General features: G+C 40.4%; 1 protein-coding gene across 2 annotated transcripts in view; it reads right to left on the bottom strand.

Annotated features, from left to right (window-relative positions):
- Positions 1-23,657, bottom strand: part of ap3b1a (adaptor related protein complex 3 subunit beta 1a) — a 41,164-nt gene extending 17,507 nt beyond the window's left edge. Inside the window, exons 1-20 of one of the 2 annotated variants that reach the window (XM_026354669.1) lie at positions 23,361-23,657; positions 17,482-17,557; positions 17,285-17,359; positions 15,241-15,336; positions 14,871-15,031; positions 14,134-14,200; positions 9,803-9,985; positions 9,477-9,632; positions 8,501-8,598; positions 8,336-8,390; positions 8,180-8,251; positions 7,989-8,051; positions 7,733-7,865; positions 7,531-7,640; positions 7,255-7,431; positions 6,330-6,516; positions 5,497-5,627; positions 3,638-3,788; positions 2,907-3,084; positions 1,242-1,398 (exon numbers count right to left, since the gene is read on the bottom strand). In XM_026354669.1, the coding sequence (XP_026210454.1) occupies positions 1,242-1,398; positions 2,907-3,084; positions 3,638-3,788; positions 5,497-5,627; positions 6,330-6,516; positions 7,255-7,431; positions 7,531-7,640; positions 7,733-7,865; positions 7,989-8,051; positions 8,180-8,251; positions 8,336-8,390; positions 8,501-8,598; positions 9,477-9,632; positions 9,803-9,985; positions 14,134-14,200; positions 14,871-15,031; positions 15,241-15,336; positions 17,285-17,359; positions 17,482-17,557; positions 23,361-23,488 (2,454 nt within the window). In that variant the 5' untranslated portion in view covers positions 23,489-23,657. Of the gene's footprint in view, positions 1-1,241; positions 1,399-2,906; positions 3,085-3,637; positions 3,789-5,496; positions 5,628-6,329; positions 6,517-7,254; positions 7,432-7,530; positions 7,641-7,732; positions 7,866-7,988; positions 8,052-8,179; positions 8,252-8,335; positions 8,391-8,500; positions 8,599-9,476; positions 9,633-9,802; positions 9,986-14,133; positions 14,201-14,870; positions 15,032-15,240; positions 15,337-17,284; positions 17,360-17,481; positions 17,558-18,748; positions 19,417-23,360 lie in introns of those variants that run through there. The other variant, XM_026354668.1, reaches the window with a different exon arrangement.
- Positions 23,658-25,197: the final 1,540 nt, after the last annotated feature.

The following is a 25,197-nucleotide window of genomic DNA, read 5'->3' on the forward strand; positions in this document are numbered from 1 at the left end:
AAAATGACAACTCGAAGCAAAAGTAGTGAAATTCTGTTTTTCAGCGTGTGAAATGTTTCAATTTCGCTGACGGTGGCTCATAACGTACGACACACACACACACATCTCAAAACACATACACTTTTATATGTAACATGTCTGGAATTTTCTGGAATGGCTACTCATGCTCACTGTCGTGTCACGGCCCATACACAGCAGCTCGCACATCTAAGTCTCGCTTGTCAGGTGTTGACTTGTGGGAATTACAACACGAGTACTTTTATCACCCTTTCTCCACAGCCTCCTAACCAACCAAGGCTCCATTCACATCACATAAGGAGCCATAAAATTTCACTCTGCATACTGCAGGCTGAGAAGATGGGAAAAAAACAACAGGACAGAGGAGACGGCGAGGAATGAGAGTGAAAACAAACAATAAAGTTAGAGGCCGTATCTTATCAGATCTTCTCTGATTGACGCTAGATGGTGGTAATAGAGACGGAAACCTTGTTAGTAAATGGAGGTCTGAAAGCGCACGAGAGAGAGAGAGAGAGAGAGAGAGAGAGAGAGAGAGAGAGAGAGAGAGGTGCATGGAAGGAGGGGGAGATAGAGATGCATAATTCATAGGCCATGCCCAAATGACAAACTGTATGAAATGAGAATTTCATAGTGCAGAAAAGAAAAGGGGAGAGCGAGAAATAATGTGATCAGCATAACAGGTAAGAAAAGGAAGGTGAGAGTCGGAGAAGGTGGCAAATCAAAAATAAAGCCAATAAGATGGAAGCTAAATTATATCCAACATTTTAACTTGTGATTTTTCTCACTGCATACTGTATGTACCTGAAGGACAGGTCTCTGAGAAGAAACGTGTTTATAAGGAGAGTTAAGAGAGTTAAAGAAAGCAGGGTCAAAACTACAGTTTCCTTACTGTCCAACTTACAATATCTAATTCTACACTGGCTTCATACAGCATAGATACACGACAGAGTTTCTTTAATAAGGATCAATGTTTTCTTTTGTTTGACCTATGATCAAACAGAGTGTGTGGGACACACTAAAATCATATCATTTGCTTTGATGTATGATATGATACGATAAAATCATTGATAAAAGGATGATATAGTCTTAATAATCTCCATGCCGTTAGGTCGGACAAATTGCACGAGCCATTAAAATAAAGTATAACATATGTAAAGATGCCTAAAGTAGTTTCTCCCATTAAGTCATTTGTTCATGCTACACACAACAAACCGTAATGTCACCTTGGGTTTGGACTTGACTTGGCTCTTCTTCTTCTTCTGCACTGTCGGGGAATCTGAGTCAGAGTCGTCCTCGGAGTCCGTCTCAGAGCCGGAGGAGCTTTCAACTGAAGAGCTGCTAGCCTGGGCTACAGGTCCGTTACCATTTTCATCGGAGTCGCTGAAACATATGAAGCAGCACAAAAGGGCCTCAGACATTAGATCAATGCAAGCAGTAGAATACATGTCTGAAACAACAGTACTACATGTGCTTCCATGTACTAATACTACACGCACTCTCAGGCAAAGCAAACTTAGTGAAAAGTGTTTTTCTTTTCCATTCAAACTGAAAGCTCGAGCTTGGCTCGGTCAGAACAACGAAGATCAATCTGTTTTTGTTTGTGAAGTTAATTCAATGTTGCAGTCACTCAAAAAGATTTTTTCCATCTTTCTCCCCTCTCTTTCACTTGCTCTGTCCCTCTTCAATTTGTCCTGATAATGAGTGTTTACTCCGCCTGCCTGGGATTTTCAGCCGTTAAATTAATGGGGGAATTGTGACGGTAACTGGCTTTTTAACTTGGGCGATGATGAAAAGCCAGTATTAATTTGGCCTACAGATTTCATTTGCTGCGAACAGGAAAAAGTGATATAAATCACTGTGGGCCTGATTAGGCCCTGCCTGAAATGACTGGGCCATAATGAGGGCATTATGCTGTGTTTGTTGTGGAAGCACTGGGGTGAGTTGCTCTAATTACTGTGTGTATGTGTGTGCGTGTGTGCACGTGTTTGCGTGTGTTTGAGCACTGGGGTGAGTTGCTCTAATTATACTCTCTAATGGAGAGAACAGGGTCAGCCGGCGGCCTGTCACACAGCGAAATCAGGTACGTTCTGTGTGAGCTTGTGTGTCTGTGAGCAAATGAAGTAGAGTGCATAAGAAACTAAATTTGCCGGCGCGTAAGAAAGTGTGCGTGAGCATATTCAGTAGTAATGACTCAAATCTCATTCACTGGTAACACCAGGCTGCTAAATGGCCAATCAAAAGTCATTATCCATTAGCCATGTAAATGTGGGTTACGCTACTGGAGGAAAATTCTCCTTGATTAGCTTGTTAATGGAACTCACACTAATGATATTCCAGCACCTCGGCCAGCCTCAGTGTGTGTATGTGTGTGTGAGAGAGAGAGACACTGGGGAACGTGTACCAGTATTTACAGTACACTGGAAAAGGTGTGCAATGCATTTAATGTTGTTACTCTAGGTTTCATAACCATTTGTATTGACCTTCATCTTGTTTTGGGGGAGTTTGTGAAGGTATCACAGGGTGTTCACATTCAACATTCTCTACAGTTTCATACTTTTCAGGGGAAACAGGTTTAAACTGGATGAAGTGAAAATGTTCAGGGAAGAACTGATCAAACTGAGCGGTGGGTGGTATCGTGCCAGCAGGTGGTTTGTCACACAGATTATAAAAATGACTTAAGTTCTGAACAGATGGAGGTTGATCTTATTGATGCAGCAACACTCTCATCACATTTGTTGTCGACTACAAGTCTGATGCTTCTCACAAACACACACCTGTGTAATTAGCCGAGCGAGAAAGAAAGAAAAAGGTGACATCTGGACAACAAATACTCGGAGAAGAAAAATGATGCTTTCAGAGTCTGACAGACGGGAGGGATTTCACTGTACCTGTCAGCAACAGTTGGCTTGTTTTTCTTCTGTGGCGCCTTCTTAGTCTTTTTCTTCTTTTTCTGTTCTGATTCAGATTCACTGGAGCTCTCTTCAGATTCACTTGAACTCTTTCCAGAATCACTAGAGGTCTTCTCCGACTCTTCACTGCTTTCCTCCTCGCTTTCACTGCCCGACTCTGCACAGAGATTCATTTAACATGTAAACACAACACTCATTAATTAAGGTTCTATATACTACAATATTTATATTTATATTTACTCCACATCTTCGGTGATCCCAATTCAGCAGATTTACATTCTGCAAATTACCGTTCGGTAGTTACTGACAAAGTCCTGCCAGTTCCAAACTGCTGACATTCACAGGAAACAATGCAGCATGCAAGTCAATGACACCGTTTGGCTGCACACCACCAACTCCTCAGTAAGGTAACTAACTCCTGTTTGTGTGCGTGTATGTCCAAACCTGCTCACACCACGTGCAGCACCATATCAGATTGTGGTTACTCCTTATTGGTGGTTAGTGTTGGTTGGTGTTAGTTTGTTTGGCTACACTGATAAACCAGTTGAACCTCTGTTAAACATCAGATAAGTAGGCACTCAACAAGTGTTAGCTTTTGTATTTACTTTCTTATACCACCAATAAGTGCAGGTGTTGCCAAATCCACCTGAGCTCAAATCTTTAAAAGGATTTTAACTTTAAACCATCGTAACCATGACACACATACAAACCTTCACCACTGCTGCTGCTGCTGCTGCTGCTGCTGCTGTCTTCACTGCCACTGTCAGATGCGTCCTCTTCTTTCTCATCTTCATCATCAGAGTAGAACTTTTCTGATTTTGGCTGCTTGGCTTTCCCAACTGATGGCACCCACTCTTTCACCTAAACAGACAGTGCAGAAGAATGAAGGCAAATTATGTCACAACAGTGAGGATTAAAAATTTTAGGAAGTTCTGTCTTAGTAATTATGTTATTTTATGCAAAAATATGCAAAGCCTGCATCTTATTATTTACTGGCTGCATGCAAATGCTGGCGGTCTTCATACATATGACACAAAGAGACGTGATGGCAGGACACAGCAACGCAACAGCAAAGTGTTGATTAAATTACTTCCTATGTAAACAAACACATGTAAACACAACGGGCAATATCGAGTCCGGCAAATGTCCATGTAATGCATGACAGGTCCATAAGGTATTTATCACAACAGTAGTTCTTTGTGAAGAAAACTCAAAATTCAGCAATTGTACTGTCAACAAAAACATATTTTTGGGACTAACCAGCCCTGTGTTAGCACCCACTGCAGATATACTGGAAATGAACACTCGCCTCTTTATCACTTTAGAAAGATGTTCTTGAATTAGTCAATTAAGCAAAACGGTACAGTAATTAATGAATTCTGCATTGTTTTGTTATCTTTTCTGTTAATTTAAGAATAAAGTTTGTTGACACAACTGCTTGTGTTAAGATTCAATTTTGTTTTATTAGAATACCCATTAGCTGCCACAAAGGAACAATGATAAAGTCTGAGCTGGTTGTGAGAAGAAAAAGGATCAATAACACTCACTGAAAACACTTATAACTCTTACAACAGGGCACAACAAAGTTCTAGTCTGGGAGCTGAATGGAATAGAGGGTGCATGTTAATTTCTCCAACATCAACGGATTCAACAAAACACAGCATTTATGCATCTAACAAACATGTCACTCAGTGAAAGCTTCACTTATCGACAGCAGTCAATTGTCTATTCACAGCTTGACTGTTGACGTATTAGAAGTAATAAAATAGTGCACCCTGTGTCATCACCAAATTACCGATCTGTCACTAGTCAAACGAAGAAGCAGGATTAACAGATGGTTATGTCAATTTATCCATATTTATTGTTATTAATTTGTTTTTAATGCTGTAACAACAGTATTTTTCCGTTGCTGCTCTATTGGACTCAGTATCCAGAGGCAGCTAAGGCCCTAAAGAGACATGAAAAGGTAATGGACACATATCACTCATGAATGTTTGCATCGTCTGCCTCCAGATGATCCTGCTACTTAATTTAGTTAGTAATGTTGAACAAGTGCTTGCGAGCGGTGACAGTCGTGACCCCTGATGTTATGTTGACAAGAATAAGCCTTTTAAAGGATGGTAATTTATTATAAACTCTTAGCACTTTGCCCTTTAACTCATTTAATATATCGGTATCTCTCAGTTAAGTTAGTCTCTGTAATGTAAACAACATCTAAAATATAATAAAAGCATCATAATGAGAGCTTCCTTATGGGAACATAACGCCATCAAAATCGCTTTATCGTGATTTATAATGAATTACTAAACTACAGCGGTGAATACCAATGAATTTCACCACTACAGACAACACATTTTCTGGATTTAAAGCATAGCATCACATCATAATGTCAGTTTTTATGTCTAAACGGTGAGGAAACCACAGCGTTGTGTTATTAATGTTTACAGAATGACACATTTCTCATTATATCTGACAGAGCTGGTGAAGTAAAGAGAAGACTAATTAATTAGAGGAAATTTGGTTTGTATAAAGCGTAACTAAAAGTGTGCGAGGAAGATAGAGTTCTTACTGGCTCAACGACCTCCACATTCCTCACACATGGGTCTGGGGCAACAACGGGCCAGTCCGAGAGCTCCTGGTATCCACCGACTTTAGTATTGAGACTGTGAGAGAGGGTCCCCAGTTGGTAACGGTCTCGATCTGAAAGTAGAGGAAAAGTAAGTGAAGCAAAATGTGATCAGAGTGATGAAAAGAAAAAGGGAGAAAAATCAAAGTGATGGAAAATAAAATAACAGATAAGGATCCTCTTCTCCATCACACATATACATTTGATACAGCTTCCTGTGTCTGAGTGCACACATATAGACTCAGTTGAAGATAATCAGTGTCAGTGCCGTAGGAGGCATGCTCTAAAAACTGTGCTTTGCTAGCAAAAAAAAAGAGAAAGACTTTATTTGTGAATATTAAGAATGATAAAGACTGTTAATGGTTTCCATAAACATCTAGTAGGTGCAAACTGGCTTTGAATTTTAATGTTGTAGGAGGGGGTTTTGTCCCTTTTGTCAAGGATGGAGTGAGAGAGAAGAGACAGTGAAATGAGGGAGATCCCCCCCCCCCATCTCTGTGTCTGAAAAAGGTTAGCATTAGCTCAATAATTTACCCATCTCATTTGTCCAAGGTAAAGGGATGTGACCTAACCGCCCTTCAGAGAGACAGACACACTAGAATAATAAAACTACTACCTGATTCCACTTTGCATACTACTGGAAATGGAGCCACAATATGTGATTTAAAGGTCCAGTTAGTATGTATTCAGTGATTCACTGATGAATATTATTATTTAGAGGATTTAATAGGTTTCAAAATATGGAGATAGGTTGATGTTATAAATGCATGAAGTACCTTTGAAGGCAGACTCAAGGACTGGGGCTGGTTTGGAAGCCAGTAAAATGCGTCTGGCATACTTGTTGAGGGACCCGCTCTTCTCACTGGGAACTATCAGCTGCCTTATGAAGCGAGTCCGGTCTCTGATATCATAGTTTTGGTCGTATTTGCCGAGGTTCAGGATATACTGGGTCAGAAGCTTGGTCTGGAGGCACAGAGACACATAAGGAACAAGAGAAACAACAAGTCAGTTTATAGTTCATAAAGGAAACGTTAGGCATTCTGAGAAATACCCTTATTTGTTTTATGCCGAGAGCTAGATGAGTAGGTCTCCACTGCTTCTGTTCTTCATCTTAACCTTCATCTTAACCTAAGCTAACCGCCCTCAGACTGATAAGTAAAAATTATTCCACTGGCACAAAAAAGGAAGAAACTGCACTTGCACTTTGCTGACAGGAGGGCAGAATTATAAACCGAATCCTCTACAGCACTGTCTTTGTCCATCTCTCTCGCCTTCTCCATGTTCCCCAACACACTACAAGGCGCAAGAGGTTTAACGATGTTCTCATTTGCAGAGGCTGCGTTTAGGCTCATAAACCCAGCTCAGAGGCCAAAATTACCCCATCTAAGTGAATGGGCCTGCAGACACCAAGCAGCATTAGGAGATGCACCATTACATTAGAGCCGTCTCATTCACATCTCCATATTTTAACTGGGCATTTAGCTCCAAGTTGCAGAAGAGTTCTATAGCATCAAGACAAAGCTTTGTCTTAGGAAATAAAAAGACTTTAAAACATGGCCTTGTACTGAAATAACTGGAGCCTGATTTACAGTAGCTCTTATTTAACATGTAATTTCAGAGAGCTATAGCTTCAATCCAGCACCACATTTGCCTTATGTTCAGGTAAACACAACAAAAGTGCCTTGGTATTATATTCACCACCTGTTTAGAGTTGGTCAGATAGAGTTTGGCTGCTAAGTTGACTATCTGCAGTTTGACAATGTCCTCCTCTGCTGTGAACGTCTTTGCCATCTTACGGAGAACATCAGGTGCAATCTTTGGCACCCTCTCGCAGTACTCGCCCATCAGCCACAGGATGCTAGCTCGAGCCATCGCGACCTGGGTGTTAAATTAAAAGAGTGTTGTCACATTGTTGTTATTCATGAGAGCAAATACAAATGAATCAACAGTGAAACATAATACAACAATGAATCGTACAGTAATGTTGTCGAAGATCTTGGCCATATGTTTGATGATTTCACTGTGCTCACTGGGCTGAGTCTGCAGCAGCTTCTTAATCACCACCACACTCTCAGCCACCACGGTCTCTGCAGACACAAAACAACAACTTCTCACAACACAGAAATGCAAAAGGGGACAAACAGAATGCATCATACAAGCATGCAAAAAGACATTTTACCGTCTCTGTTGGAAAGCAGCAGCACCAGACCATTGAGACAGGTGTCTGTCACCTCAGAGATGTTGGTGGCACATCTTCCGATGGCCTGAATTGTGGCTGCCGCAAACGCCTTGTCCTGACTTTTCACATACGTCTGAAGAAAGATAAGACAAAGAAAGAGTGAAGAGAACTGAAATAATCTTAATAATAAAAAGTAGAAACTAACTTTTGACTGGTGACGTCAACTACCGTGCTCATTAGGAAGCAAATCACAAACCTGAAATTCCCTCAGAATGGTGGAGATGTTGGCTTCGTTGGCGAGGTTGGTCAGGATCTCCAACTGCAAAAAGCAGGAGAAAGACTTTTAGTATCTAACAAATCAGTTAAGTAGGTAAGATTAGTATTTTGGCCCTACTGCCTCCTCTCTCCCACCATATTGTGGCACAGTAAGCACATGCTGGTGGTTACCTTCAGTGTCTTGATGTGTGTGGCATCTGTAGATCTGACATAGAAACTCTTCATGAATGGCTCAAACATCCCCTATTTGGAGACATCACATCTTATTAGACAACTTGCATCTACACAAAGCGCCATTGTTGTTCCTGTGTGCACAAGCAGCCTCACCTTTCTCTGAATGGACATTGTGGCGATGTTCTGAAGCACGACGTACTGCACCTCTCTGAGCAAAAGAGAAAGTCAGTGACATGTTCACAACACAAAGATGCAGTGAGCTCCATGTGAGAAATAAATGGGTATCTACAGCATAGCATATTTTTTGCATTTATGCACCTGTGACTTCTCAGTAGTCGAACCAGTGACTTGGTGACAATGCTGACTTCATGTTTAGGAGCCAGATGCCAGTAGAGTTGAGCAACAGACATCACCACCTAAAAACACAGAAGACACCCGATGGATCCAAATATCTACTGCATCTTGTTTATCTTGCTTTTTATTCTTTATTATCATTTGTTTTAATTTGAAAACACTTTACTGTACCACCTAACTCTGTTGCTTTTCAACATTTCAAAAAGCAATTTTAAACTTTTAAGTGCTTTATTATTACTACTATTACTACTATTACTACTATTATTACTATTATTACTATTATTATTATTACACCACCCACAGTATACTGCCATCTAAAATAAACACTCTCCTTCACATGCATTTCACAGTGTTTCACAAATGCATTCATGACATGACTCTGTAAAGGTAATTTTATAGTGGTGCTTTTAATAGCAGGACCATGTGTGTCCATCATTGCAGGCAGAATGAAAGGGTTCGGGTGTCTATGAAGATGAAGGATGCCACTGTGTTGTCACAAGTAAAACACAGCGTGTCACATTTTAATCAACACTTTCATTTGGGAGCATTTTTCCTCTCGCTGTTATACAGCGGCTGAGACCTTGAGGCTTCTGGGTGATGGAGATCTGCGCTCACTATATTTTATATCTTTTTTTTTTTTTTTTTCTATCTTGGAGCTGCAATATAGCAGGTGTGCATGTGTGTGTATTCTTGTGTCTTGTGTCGTGTGTCCAGGGGTGTACATTATGGCAGTGTAAGAAAATGTATCATGGGATGCATTATAGTTATCACAAGAATTTGAAGGTGTGCATACGTCTAATAAAGCAGCAACACTCGTTGTAGCTTTGATTCCAAAGACACAATCAGAGACCACACACACCTGGAATAACGTTTAGTTCTCAGGATGAAGATAGTTTTATATGTTTTATAAGTATGTTTGTAAGTGTCTGGGCTAACTCACGGCAGTGTTCCTGCTCTGCAGTAGAGGTTTAGTGTTCCTGAGCAGCAGTCTGTGATCTGGATCCATGATGTAAGGCTTGGACTCCATGTGGCCTTGTTTCTCCTCCGAGTCAGAATCATAAAAGGCCTTTTCATTGTTCTCATCAAACATAGCATCCTGAAACACAAACAGCATGTTTTCAAACTGATTCATCAAACATCCACCCAACAAAAGGAAAATCCCATAATGTCTTTAAATTCATTACTGTGAGCTACAATTGTTCAAACGTTGTCTCGACTACCTTTAAAAGAAAAGCTTTACACTGCTGAATCTAGTGGGTGCCTCACCTCCTGCCAGGGGCTGATGAACTGCGTCCTGGCATATCGTGTCAGCATGGAGATGATGACCACCTGCCCCCACTCTTCCACATCCACCAGCAGGTTACACAGCTTTCTGTAGTTCTTGTGGATCAGGTCAATGCGATCTGGACACACTTCCTCAAATGCCATTACCACACTCCCGGCCACCAGCTACAGAAAACAGTGAAGGGAAACAGAAGAGGACATGAAACTCGTAAGGAAAGTGGCCACAGACACACACACACACACAGACACACACAGACACACACACACACACACACAGACACACACAGACACACACAGACACACACAGACACACACAGACACACACACACACACACACACACACACACACACACACACACACACACAGACACACACACACACACACACAAAACCTTGCTGTGGACTGAACCATAGCACTGCTGTTCAGCAACAATCTAGCTGTATACTGGAGCCAGTTGTAAAAACAGTCAACTATGTACAGATAAAAACACTGCTTGAAATCTGTCAACCAACGGCGCCCTTTAAACAAGCTGTAATATACAGATTGTATGGTAATGAAACAATGGTTAACAGACATGACCCTAGTTACAATAAGTGCTTTTAAAAATACACTCACTAACCATTATTGGTTAGTTGATAATTCTAAGAAAAATCTTTGCCGACTTATTTTATACAATCTTTTGAAATAAATCCATCAATTGGGGCATTTCTCATATCTTCCCCATAAATTATATTTTTTCCTCAGTTACAAACCTCATTTTATGTTCAATTTACGGACAAGGAGGAAGCAGCGGCTGAGAGAGCCAATAATCAACTATATTATATTGGTAGGAGGAAAAAACCCATTTGGCTGTTGCATGCCCCCCCTCGCCACCGCCGCCGCCCACCCACACGAAATTCCCTGCTGGCTTGCTGACTGACTGAGAGGCTGAGTGAGTGACATGGAGGTGTATTAATATGCAAACACCATTATCACATGCAGGTGAGGGTGGAGAAGAAGAGAAGGGGAACAGAATTTGGTCTTCCCAATTAAAGCCTTCTGGCCCCTGGTGGCCCTGTGGGGACCCAGTGCATTTACCCATCAGCACTGTCATGAGCCTGCATTGATTGTGTTTGAGTGAAATTTGTATGTGCATGGCTGCTATGTGAGGGATGATTTGACTTTCTGATGTTAACTTTACCGATGCTGATGAACCTCTACATACTGCACAGTCATGTGATATTATAACATGTCACAATGAGTAAGAAGATCACACTGGTCTAAACCTAAATCTAACAGGTATTCTTAATCTAAATAATGTTTTAAGGAAAAATTTATGTATATGTGGAAAATGCACTACATAGAGTTTCTGTACATCTGTGGATCAATCTGAAAAAATTCAGCAGTAATTTTAACTTAAATTCAGTGGAAGAGAAAGTACAATGTGCTGACCCTCCTACAGGAAGTGACATATTCATCATATAAGATTAATTTATGAACATCAGAAATCAGTAGCTGCTTTTCCTTCTAGTAACATTACCCTGTTTCTTTGAATACTCCACTAAACGCTGTGCAAACTGCTTTTAGGGGAACATTAGGAAGTAATTTCCATTGAACTTCTCACTTTACTTACCCAACAAAAATGAGAAGCATTATTCTGATCAACAGTAGAAATAAAATGTGTAAACTAATAAACACATATACTCTGTGTTAGAGTAGCTTCACAGGAGCATAAATCACAACAGGGCGTCTCAGTTAACGTCTCTGCAAACATATTCTACTGTAGTTAAAACCTACTCAGGGCAGCCAATTAGCATATTTACAGTACATTCAGTGGGTATCTGTGTGTATTTTTGTGTTGCAGCGTCACTATCGCCAGCTGTTCTCCTCGGGCCTCTCTCGTCTCTGAGGCTATTACAAGCAGCGCTATTTCTGAGCATGTGAATCCTGCTGCAAGGCTTTGTGCATTCTCTACCAACTTCCCCCATTAGACACAGCTCCAAGGTAAACTACATGCACCATCAACAAAACTGACACCCCAATCTATGGAGTTCATACACGTCCTCCCCCTCCTTCTCCACCTCGACCATATTATCTACCCTGCGTGACAAGTCGGTAATGGAAAAATCACACTAAGCAAATGGTTCTTCTAATAACAATAAATTTCCTATAAAATTATGAAGGGCCCAAACCGTTTCCTTGCATCTATTTTGCTATGAATTCTAATTAGGGTGCCAGAGAGGCAGAGAGTGCTGGGTCATCACACCAGAGACAACGCGCGCCTTTTTGATTGATGGCCCAGTGTGGGGTCGGCCTATCCTCCCCGCGCTCGCTCTTCTTCTGCTCTCTTCCCTCTCCCTCCTCTTACTCTTAAATTAATGGGCGTCTCACCTAGCCCCTAATCATAGTACCCTCCGCCCCCTGCCCCTCCTTTCTGTTCTCATTTCAATTTTGCAGAAGGTGCAGGGGAGAGCATGGGAGGGATTGATCATTTATCTTGTAATGGCTGGATAATAGATCCATCACGGTAAAACAGCTGCACAAACTCTATGTTGTCTCTGTCATCAGGCCTTCCCATTTTCTCTTTAAACCATCCTGCCTAAGCAGCTCCCCACGTGTCACAGCCATTTAACCAAGCAGGCACATCTGTAAAGGTAAATGTCAGGAGGCCTGGACAACGCCACAGCCTGGAACAATAACCAAATGTTTCCTTCTTTAAGGAGCCACCACAGTGACAACAGCTAAATAACAGCTGAGGGAAGCTAAATTAATTCACTGATCTCTAGTTAAATTGCTCAATTAGCTAAATTTCTTAAAAGCAAGCTGCATTATGGAAAGAAAGTCAGGTGGCATACAAGCTTTTTTATAGCAAGACAAGTATTCCTACAATTTATAATCTCATTATTGTGTACTTAGGTGATCCAGTTTCAAGGACTTATTATTAGTATTAGCTATCACTGAAAGGATTCGCTTCACCTGTACTTTTCCTGCTATCACCACAGAACAGGTGAAGTATATCACATCAAAGGTTGACTAAGCATGCAAAATACCTGTACCATGAAACTAATACTTCTAAAAATATCTTTGATGAAATTTGAATAAAACAAAATAATAAGACTGAAAAACTGAATTATGTGAATTTATGATTGTTAGCATGTTTGTTAACATGAGATAAATGGTTTCATCAATGCGTACCCATGACCCATTAATGACAACCAATACCATTGAGATTATACTTTTTTTTTTTTTAAATCTCTGCTTGGTAAAGACCTGCATCTCTCAGACTGGTCTCAGATCTGCAACTTGAAATAGCCCTAATGGTTTCATCAGGAGTTATTCTGGCAGACTCAACACAGCATTTGCAGAGCTGCAGAAGACAGATTCCTCTCACATGACTTAGTAAACAAATATTTATGTGTAAAATCTGTGGAGTGGCCCTTTACGTTAAGCATCATGCGTTCCCTCCTCAGTAACATACCTGGAGCACCAGGAGAATCTGACAGCAGCAAATCAACCCTCACATAGTGCCACTCCCAGTCAATAAATGTACACATAAAATGTCAAGAGCAGCACCCATTAATATGGGAATTCAGCATAGAAATGCATTTGATAGCTATTGAGTATCCACAATGTTTGGGTTTTTCACCCTACATCACCAACTGATGGTGCTTGTGTGTCTGTGTGATGATAGTGCCCTCTCTCTGTCCCCATCCTCACAGTGTGGGCTCCAGCGGGGAGAAGTCATCTGTCTTCGTTAGCGCCTGGGGCTAAATATGCTATGCATCTGGTACTGGGCTTTCAATCCCCCCTTGGCCTAAGCTGCTTTGTTTTGTTTGTATAATAAAAGGTTTACGCTGTGAATACATAATTGCAACAAACTGTGCATGACTTGCACGTACAAACACAACACACAGCATCCAGTCGCCAGTGTCTACATATGTGAAAATCGCATTTAAACACCCTTAGTTGTCACTGTGACCTCCTCAAATGAATATGCTGCCTACTGATTTCTAATGGGTTTCCTGCATTGTGTCTGTGACTGGCCTAAACACAGAATTTGAGAATCCAACTCATTTACAGTCCATTTTGTGAAAAAAGAGAAGAAGTTGGCCTTTGAGAAAATTAAGCTGACACTAGCATCAGTGCAAAAAAATTCCTTCCAAATGGACACTTAACAAGGAGCATCTGAAGATGTGTGGGTTTAAGTGGGTGTTAACAAACCATGGCATTGCTGAATGAGCTGTGGGATGAGAGCTAAAAGGAGAATCGCTTGACTGGGGCGCCCTCCAGTGGTCGATGTTCTCCAACAGGACGCAGCTCAGTTTGTACTTACTGTGCTTTTGTCTTTCAACAGTTTCTCTATCACCTCGATCAGCTGCTCCTTCTGGTCTGGATCCAGGCTGAAGACAAAAGAGAGAGAGCTTTGAAATAAACTGGCAATAAAGGAATTATTCACATAACATGAAAACTTGATAAGCTTACAAATTAAATCATGTCCCCACTGTGTGCTTAGAATAGAGAGATGCTCATGTGCTTACAGCAGATTACACAACATAACAATAAGCTTGTTTTATTTTCTGACGTTATATGCATGTTGATACTCAAACCACTTCCAAAACCACGTGCCAGTTTGAAACAGTAAAATACTGATTATTTGCAGCCCTATAGTGGGGGCTACTAATTTTAAAGTGCATCATACAGTACATAAATTTCACAAGGAGAAGTCAGGCACTCAAATAATAAGTGACTTTTATTTAAACAGAGAAAGATCTCAGACACATCAACCATAAAAAGAAATATGCAACTGATCAGTTCAGATGCAGGTTTACTGCTTTGCTCATTGTCGCCCAGTCGTTCTTTGATTCACGCCTGTCTTAGAAAGACTTAACAGTGAGATAACTGCCAGGAAAACCCCTTTATACCAACATCAGTTTAATCAGGAGCCACTGAACCAGCTGCTCAGTCCTCTGTGAAGTTATGAAGTGGTAAAAAGAGTCAGTCAAGCCAACAAATGCAGCCACAAGCTACTGGCTTTACTCAGTGATTTATTACAGCCCCAAGGAACTGTACCTGAAGAGCTTCTGGATAGCATGGGCCGCAGTCTTCCTGACATACGGGGACAGGTCAGCTGCAGCCTCCTTGATGGCCAACATCATGATTGGGACAATTATGGGGACACGGATGCTGGACAAAACCCTCAGCGCACTGGCTCGGATAAACTGGTTTGGGTCCTACCACAAAGAGATGAAACCACCATGTGTCCATGTGTGAATAGCTAATAGCATATATAACAAAAATGAAATAGCATCTTAGTTAGCAATAAAAGAAAAAGATAAAAGGACTAATAATATGCTCAAAAAGAGTCTCACACACTGCATAATTATTCTTAGTGACTCAAGTCACTAATTAACTAGACAGAGACAAGACGTAGGAATGTTACCTTGAGGGCCCGTTGGAAGGTGCTGATGGAGAGCAGAGCCAAGTCCTGCTGCTCCTCTGCATATCTCACCAGGTAGACGTATACGAGCTTCTTAAGCTACAAAGGACAATTAAATCAAATGGTGATAAATTGAACCAGCTGTAAAGGGGAATGAATGCAGTACACGAGGCAAACAATCTAGCAAACCAGCTGTGAGCTCAAATCTAAGCAGGTAAACGTGAGAGTGTGAGTTTTAACAACCAAATAAAGACTGGAGCTATGAAAGAAAACAACTGAGCTCCGTTTTTCTGTAGGAAATTTGAGTTTATTTTTCCAATGGGTGGAAAAAAGCTGGTATAGAAGGTTTTCCTGTCTTGATAGATTCAATCTATTGTTGTTTGAGGCAGAGGAGCAAGGTTATGTATTTTTGTTCCTTTCTAAAATTGCCATTGGAATTATTTGCCCCCACCTCCCCACTTGTCTTGTGTTTTAGCTTCCAAACCTCCGCTTTTGTCTCAGGAAAGCCTGAGATAATATTTATCCTGCTTTGTGACATGTTCTACTCAAGGTCGAAGGTCGTTCCTCTGCTGATTCACATAAGCTATTCAGAGAGTGAAGAGGCTGAACAGAGCTTATTTCAACCTGCAAGACTGTGGATTTATATATAATGGAACAGGCCGAAAACCGGTTATGAAAAATAATGATTTAAGTGAGGAAGTATTTAGAATTTAATTTAAAAAAGCAAATCAAGGTCGAGGTCAGAGGTAAGGTTGCATTTTAGGCACAATCCCCAAGAATTTAATCCAGTAATCAGCTCCATGCTTCCTAATGCAGGGAGTATTGACTTGCAGCAGTGCACCACAGTTCTCAATCATCATTCTGGTCATTACTGCTGGAAGTAATGGCATTACTCACTATAAAAGGAGACACAACCCATCTGCCCTCAAGGATCGGGTTTCTATGGCCAATCAGTACTCCGCTGATTTCATTTTGAACAGTTAAGTAGACGATTAAAGGCTCAACAAGTGAAACTTGGTCAGCATCAAATGAGATTCACTTTAAATTTCTCCACTTGTTACGTGAGTCAAAAATAATGACACAGATGTGCATATGTGTTAAAATAAAGTACAGCTTCGATCAAAGAAAACAAAGAGCACTGATATTAAATCACGTAACACGGTCACTAATCGGCATGCTCTTGTGCTGTTTTCTAATTAGTGGGGATCAATGGCAGCCCACAGTGACAAGAAAAAAAGGATGAAGGGGGGAACAAGTGAAAAGGCCTTTTTAGTGAGACATACTGTATTGGAGAAGCTAGGAAAAAATCTGAGAGAAAATACAGACCAAGACCTCACACTACCTTAGCAGCTGGTGTGTATGAGGTGGGAGAGGAGAGACGTGACTGTGGGATCTTTTCTGCCAATTACATCCACCCACCTGCTCCCCTACCCTGCCATGAGTTGCTTCGGCTGCATGCCTTGCACACAGCGTTCGGCTCCAGGCCCCCCGCTCACATGCTGCCCCTCATGCTACCTGATTATTCTGCCGCTGCTAATCAATATTCACAGGCTCCGGGCATGGGAACCCCTCTTGAGCTGCTGCATATAGTTTTCACTAGAACGGTCTGTGCATGTGTCGGTCATGGCTCATACATGATATAGTGGAGTATTTTTCACACATGCAGAATTTCACAATATGTTTCTGCTGCTGCAGCACCACCTTATTATTAGCAATAATAAAACTAGTCATGTTACGAATGGGCAATAAAGGAAATCATTTAAAAATGTCCTTTCATTGGATCCAATACATTTAGGGGTATATTATTGTGATGTATTTGTCTCTCATTAAAACAAAAACTGTCCTTTAGTTTGTTGATGAAATAAATAAAGTAAAAAAATGTCAAATGAAGCTAATCCACATGAATCTATTATTTTGCTGTTAGGGGAAGTTTCCTCCGTTATGTCATGCAGATACATCACATGCTGTATTAAACAAGAATTCAATGATTCACATCAGCCAAAAATAGGAATAGGAATAATGATTTCTCAATACTGTGATGTCATACCTCGATGTTCTTACTCGCAACGTTCTTCACAACAGCAGGAAACAGCTCCGATGCATTTTTCCCTTTGGCAATCAGCTGAAAACCAAACAAAACAATTTTCTCTACCCATCTCATCACTAATATTAATCTCATTAGTCAAGAGGGCACTCATAATGTTTACAAAAAAAAAGAGAAAGCTTTTGTGACTTGTCTCTCACCCCAACGATCCTTTTCATGGCCTCCAGTTTGAGTGACTCCTTGTTGCTCTCCAACATCTCTTTAAGATCTTCATTCCTGAGCAAAGAAAATTGTTGTCATTATTATGGTCAACATCAGCTGAGGGGACTTCACTCATCAGTTTAAAAGGTAAAGATGCTGGGAAAGCTTCACGTCTACCGCATCTGGTCATGTTTAGATTAGAGGTCACACATGCAAAGGTCTCACGGGCTCCTGTGGCCGGCATCCAAACACAAAACAAGAATGTCATCTGTTCCAGCAACAAGAAACAAGAATTTCTGCTAGAATTGCTCCATACTCACATGATATGACAATGCTCATTCCTTAGTTACTGCTAATGCTAACACACACACACACACACACAGCATCATTGTCAAACGACACAGCAGGTTGTTTGTTCCACACAAGGGATAAACATTGAGAGAGGTAATTACCAGCTGGAAAACACAGTACCAACTACCACACGTCTGCCTGTGTGAGTTTATCTACTAGTTTGGTGAACTATTTTATGCAGTGCTATGTGCTATATAACACCATCATCTTTTCACATTTTCATTTGTACTAAAGACAGTGTCATTGTTAACACAGATGTTTTTACCTGTGTTCAACATCTGTACTGTGCTGTTCAGTACAAACTCAGAGCTGCTAGCTTGGCTGCAGATGTTTAGTCTAGGCATAATCAGGTTGTGGTATTTTTAGACATGATGACAATCTAACCTTGCACAGACCTAACACCAAATTAAAAAATTAATCTGTTAAATAAGTCTAAACATTATGCATCAGCTAAGAGTAATTTTACATAAGAAATACAACAAATAATTGATCAGTTTCTTTAAGTCTGTTACCTGTTGGACAAACAATGTAGTGGTGACACTGGTTCTAAATTATACTAGAAAGCATATTATTATGTTAAATTAAAAAACAGCCAATTACATTCCAAGTAAACATGCTCTATAGATCATATATTGCCCAATTATTGTTTCACAAATCGCACACTGCCTAGAAATATGTGGAAATACATTTAAAACTTATATTAGGGCAGTTTTTATTTTATAAAAAGAGTCAATAAGAAATCTGATAATAAAGAATCATCTAATCTACTTTCTGATATTGCAGATAGTGAAATACTGCAAACATAGGTATAAAGCTGATAACACTATGAATAAACCATACCCTAACCTGTGATGATGTGTCTAACTGAAAAAGTTTGTCTTCACAACAGCATTGTGAGCGATCTTACTACAGTACCCGGCCTTGTGTTCCTCCTTGGGGCTACTGTCGGTGTGTGTGAGGGCCTGTTCTTCCTGACTCAGCTCAGTCTTCAGAGTGAGCTGTAAGCTCTCGGCAGACACCAGCGCTGCCCTCATAGCTCCCACTGCCTCCGAGCGCAAGGAGAAACAAACATCCATACTCGCTGTCCACCACAGCAGCCCTCAAACACTTTCCACAACCAGTAGTCCTTCTGTTTGTGTGTGTGTGTGTGTGTGTGTGTGTGTGTTAGCGCTCAAAAGTCCACAACTGACTGTATTCCCAGTAACTCAAGTGAAACAGGGTAATTAGCCTCCTTCAGGCTGTGTGCCCTGTTCTCTTGGTTTTATTTACAGTCGTCTTCTCTCGTCTTATTCATAACTGTCAAAGCTGGAATAGTGGGAAAAACTGCACAGGCTCCACGGCTTTGTGCCTGTCATTTACTACTCCCTTCCTCTTCTCTTGGGCAAAAAAAAAGTCACAAGATGCCCCGTCAGCCCGCTAATGGCAAGTCATCCTTGTCTGCTGACTTGGGTAAGACCTCTCTCCAGCGGCTGTAGATCATATTCTTCCTGTAACTACCTGCCGGTCAGGTGTGGTCTACTCTTGTTGACTTGCTACTCCTTACACATGTAGAGTTTACTCTGGAAACTAGGCTGTCTCACCTGCTTTCTGACTGTGTGTGCGACTCTGTGTGTGTGACTGTGGTCACTTCCCTCTAGGGGAAAAAGGAGGGCCTTATCTAGACTGGTGGGTAAACACTGGGCTACTTTTCATCACCTCCATTGCACAATAATCCACTTCAGCTTGAAACCACTAAGAGCACACACGCTGCCAAGTTTGGCAAGCCTACATCAGCAGATAACAGTAACAAGCTGAATGTCAGGAAACACCTTTGAAAATTTGTTTGGCACAGGGGCCAGATTTGACCTCCTAGATTTTATTTGGGCTTCTATGACTGATTCGAGAGCTTAACTGAGCAATAACTTGCTTTCTCAAGCTGATAAACATATCTCACTATCAGTGTCGTGCCGTGTCTGATATGTGCAGATGGTACATTTTGGAAAAAGCAGGCCTCACACAGGAGGCTATTTTTAAGTTTCCCTATGTAGAGGGTTCATGGGTAAAACTGAAGACCTGGTCATAAATCACAATCCTTGAATGATGTCATCATAACTAACCTATAATGCAGTTGAGTCTGGTGTGGACAGATAAACTATTTATAAATTTACAAACTGCATAAAGGTAGATTAGTTTTACTGTTTAGACACATTTCTGTCAATAGTGACATCTAAAATAACATTCTGTAACATGCATGTTTTTCCTTTTCTGATGTATAATTTTTCTAAATCAACACCATACATGTAACATGTCCAAAAGCCTAATATCTGCATCACATCTGGCTGATAGTGATCTTTTTAAATGTGTTTCGCATCACTGGTAAGAGTGATGCATTAGCTGTGACAGTTTCCTAACACAAAATCATCAGAGTGGGTCACTCATTTAATGCTATGCTGCTGAATATACAGACAGAACATATGATGATATGGTCATGGTTCCTGCATCCCCGCGCAACTTGGGGATTTGAACAAACAAGTCAGATCTTATTACTGTTTTTTTTTGTTTATGTGCTGTCATCAACATGTTGTGTTGGAGTTTGAGTAAATCATTTGGTTGCAGAGATTAGTGTCTTCATGTGGCTGTGAGCTCCATGAGCCAGCAGTTGCTTTCAATTTCATCATAGTGCAGTATTTTATTACAGACTCCCAACACAGCCAGAGGCAGGAGATGCATTTTAGAACTGCATTTTATAAGGCTGTGTGGAAAGTCTCTATGAAGAGATTTCTTTATTTATTATTTTCTACTTTTAAGAAAACAAACTTCCATCTTCAGTGTTTTTCTTCAGTACAATGTTTCATCCATCCTTCTGCACTGACTGAATTTTATCACTGGAATTAATCTGTAGATCACTGCCCATAAACAATAGAGAAGAGGAAGTAGTTTTATAAAGTGGAGAATGTAGTCGGACCATTTCACTTTTCCTTCTTTCATTTCTTTTTCCATGTTTATAATGGATTACAAAATGTTCCTCCGGAGTTTGTCCAGTATTTCAACAGGTTGTTTTTTTACATTAATTAGCTTTTTAGAGCAAAAATAGACTTTTAGCTAGTAGAATATTAACCCAACCTCTACTCAAAGCTAAAGACAAAATCTTTAATGCAGCTAAAACAAAAGTGGTCATACAGCAAATCAATGCAAGTAAAGCACTGAAGCACAGAGAAATTTCTCTTTAGTCACAGATAACACATAAGTCACATGTCTCACTAGGGCCTGGCATAGAGCTCTCAGTCAGTAAGAAGAGACCTTCAAGGCTACAGAACATGTGCCTTCCACATGTGATAAACATCAGTAATTTCACATTACAAACATACTACTTGATTTCATTTTAGCAGAGCAGGCTCCTGATATGTCCTCGGCTGCAACCTTTAACAAATGCACAGCACACGCAAATGCCGGGGACACAGAATTGTATTGTCCCAATTTAAGATGCACATGTTAAACATTGTGGATTGTATCAGGCAAACATGTGCAAACAGAAGCATCATTCACGTCTTTGTCTTTTCTATCTGGTTTTACAGCTCAGCCATGAGTTAGGCAAACACATGACCTGGCAAGTTTAGATGTTCCCTTAAGCACCCAAAGCTACATTTTACACTGGGGTAAGTCGATCATTAAAACTACTTGAGAAACGCCAGTGTAAACCAGCATGTAACACGTAGCAAGCAGTATTCAACCCCAAGGTCTGCAGCTGTGCAGCGCTCATGTGGTGTGTAGCATCTCACACCGCTTTATCACTGACTGCACAGGAAATTACAAAATACAAAGGATGGTTAGTCTGATGATTGGCTGCCCTCTAGTGTCAGGTTTCTGAGTTAAAACTCTAAACACATGATCAAAACATGCTGACGACCTAGTTTCAGTTTTAGAACACTGAAATGTCAACTGGAGACGCTTAAGATGAAGCAACATGCAAGGTACAGCAACTGCCAGGTGGAGTTTATTATGTGGTTTTCTGCATGTGTACAAAAAGGTAGAAAAGTCGGCACATGTAACATCTTAACTTTACTGCTACGCTAAATAAACCCTCTAGGTCCAAATTAATCTGTTTGCTTACAGAATTTAACCACATGGCCATCAGCAAGTCTTTATACACAAACAGTCTCTTACATGTCTCTTTAAAGGGATTAATTTCCACAACTGAACAAACTGCAGTTTTGACACAAGAAGCATGAAAGAATTATTAATTATTACTCAAAAATCACTCATCCGCCTGATCACATGCAAACACAAACCCCCTATATAGCATGTTGTATTGAACACAAACTAACTACTGTTTTACCATCGGTCACAAGAAGAAACCTTCCTGTAGCTTACAGAACATCCAGATCACAGCAGTAGACAGTGCATGTAACTGCTACACAGGATTAAATGACTTCTCTGTAGTCAATCCAGCATTCATTTTATGTTCAGGATTTAATTTTGCTGATGCATTCTTCACTAAAGTCGCTGCTAAAAAATGAATTTTGTTCAGTTTGTTAAATCACAAGTTGTGTGTAACCTGTAAGCACATAGTGAAGGTGACACGAACAGATCTCTGCTTGCAGAGTAAAAACTAGATAATGTTGTTCTTGTTATTCTGTTTGAATTTGAGCACAGTGTCATAAGGCTTTTAGCTGACAATACAGTCCACATGTAGACTGAGAGGTGTGTGGTTGTGCCTGTATGACATGAACATAGACTCATTTTATACTAGTTTACTAAATAAATCCTGATGACAATGGCTGTTCAGTATTTTTAGGATTACTACTTTATATGTTCCAGGTTTATGCTTATTATTTTTCTTTAAATCATTTATGTTTCACTAATTAGTTTGAAAATGGCAAACTGAAATACAATATCAATGATGGTTTCTACTGCCTTCTATTTCTTATCATGAAAACAGCTCCCATATTAAAATCTTTAACAGGTTATGTGTGCTCGTTAGCTGTAAAATTGCATTTTATCTAATTGCTTTGCAATGTATTTTTGTGCATGCCTCATGTGATGTTCTACATAAAACTGCACGATGTACTACACTATTTACAACCCCCAAAAAAGTTGAGTTAGAATTGCAAATATTCACATTTGAAAAGCTGTTAGAACATTTCGGCAGCTTTGGTAACACAATTAATTATCTCTCAATTAGATCAATTAAACTCTAAATAATGAGTTGGTCTCTAGTTGTGTAAAGGAAATATCAAATTATAAAGTGTGCTGCAGTTATAGTGGGGTCAACAGGGGCCCAGGGAGTAGATCCAGGCCTGTCTTAGGCCTGTGAATACCGGCTTTCTATCAGGACATGTGTATGGAGTTGCTAATATGAGTCCAGTGTTGATAATAAGCTAACAGCACCATAATCACACCGCTGACCGTCATTCGCCATCACTGCCGAGCCTGTTGGAGCCGCAGGGTCCTGCTGGCCACTGGGTGTTAGCTACATAAGCTTCATAAGCTACATAAGCTAATATTACCCATTCTCACATTACACAGTACACATGCTCGGCTAACTTACTTTTTAAAATCAGCGCTGAAAAGTCCGAAGGCAGCTCCGGCGTTGGAGGAGGTCGAGCCGCTCTCCTGCCCAGCTTCCACCGCAGCCTCCGCTCCTCCTTGGTCATTGTACAAAGCGCTTGTCGACATGCTAAACCTCTGTTTTTAAATAAAGATTAAACGTGGTCTGCTCCTCCTTTCGAGCTCTCGGCTGTTCATAGAGTTGAGGATAAATCAGTGTACGGCAGCGTTTAAACTTCCTGCAAAACAAAACTTCCCCCCGAGCTTTCACCCAACTTTTCACACGCAGTCGCGGAAGTGTGAGCTGGACAAGTGGCTGTCACATGACAGGGCTTTGGCGGAAACGGGCCATAGATCTGTATAAACTAGAAAAGACGAGTTCACTGTAACCGGCGCTGAGGCCTCGTCTAGAATGTGCAGCTCTATGATAGAACCGCCCCGTACGTTGTGTTGTCAGGGAAACAACGTTACTACGGTTTTATACGCAGTATCCATCAAACGTCTTTACGTCAAATAAACTAACGCGCAGCGGTGGCGATTTACTTAGTTACGTTGAAGAAGGTGATTAATAAAAAATCAATATTAATATATTTTATCACAAAGGATAATGTGATAAAATATAACGTGAATTATTCTGAAAATGCTAATACTTTTACTTTTTCCTTAAATATATTTTGCTGAATAACTTTTACCTGTGAAAGAACACGTTGTTTAACGGTGAATGTATGGTTTGGAGTATAGTTCATCCACCACAGTGTTAAAGAATCCATATACAAAATCTACCAAAACAAAATATTCATGTTTGGGAAACATCTGTTTAAATCTGTTTAATGTGGTCGGAATCTGCTTATTAAAATATAGTATTCATTATACAACACATAGATTTATTGTTGCTTTGAAATTTTGTGCTAATATCTTTTACAAAAAGTGTGTTTACATTAAAATTTCTATCCAGAGCGACTTACAATGAGGTACAAGGCAAAAGCAGGCTTTAGGTGTTATTCTATTATGGCTTTGGAGTTCCTTCCTCAAACATGTTTGTGCATGCTATCTGTATTTGTTTTAGCACTGTAATGTCTTGTGTGCTGTGACTGAGTGGTTAAGGCGATGTACTACAAATCCATTGGGCTCTCCCCGTGCAGGTGTGGAGCCACGTATGTTCCTTAGCACCACCATCTCCAGCCATATTGTTCAGGCAGCTAAACAAACTTAACCAGCCACAGGCAGTGTTGACCTTAGCTGAGAATGGCTGCAAACACCCTCCCATTGATGAGGTGCACTCCTCCCAGGCCAACCAACATGAAATCAATCATCATTTTTGACCCATCCCACTGTGATGACTCAGTCTTTGAACTGCACCCTTCAGGAAAAAGACTGAGACCAATATAAAAACTCCACCAACAGATAAAGAAACTGTTGCCAACTGACCCATACCAGACCCTACGCTGTTCACTGCATCCCACATCCAAAATCATATTATCAATGGTCACCCTGACGTTTTTTTAATTCTTATCTCAATTTCCAGATTCCCTTTTTGTGCATTTAACATTATTTGGTCGGTTTTATTCTTTATTTCATTCATATATCTTGTGTCTGGGAGCTAACACAGAGACACTTTCTTCATTATCTTGCATATTTGGCTATTAAAACACATTTAATTCTGATAATATTTTAATAACCTAAATGAAATTGCATTCATACTTGAACAGATTTTCCTTTTCATTAAACCATACAGTCAAAACATTTAACAGAGAGGTCACTGAATAGTGGGTTTGATAAACAGGACGTGACGTTTCTTCACTTCCGCCTGACGTCTTGTTGCGTCACCTTAGATCCAT

Source organism: Anabas testudineus, chromosome 12, assembly GCF_900324465.2.
Source record: "Anabas testudineus chromosome 12, fAnaTes1.2, whole genome shotgun sequence".
In the NCBI taxonomy this organism is placed as follows: domain Eukaryota; kingdom Metazoa; phylum Chordata; class Actinopteri; order Anabantiformes; family Anabantidae; genus Anabas; species Anabas testudineus.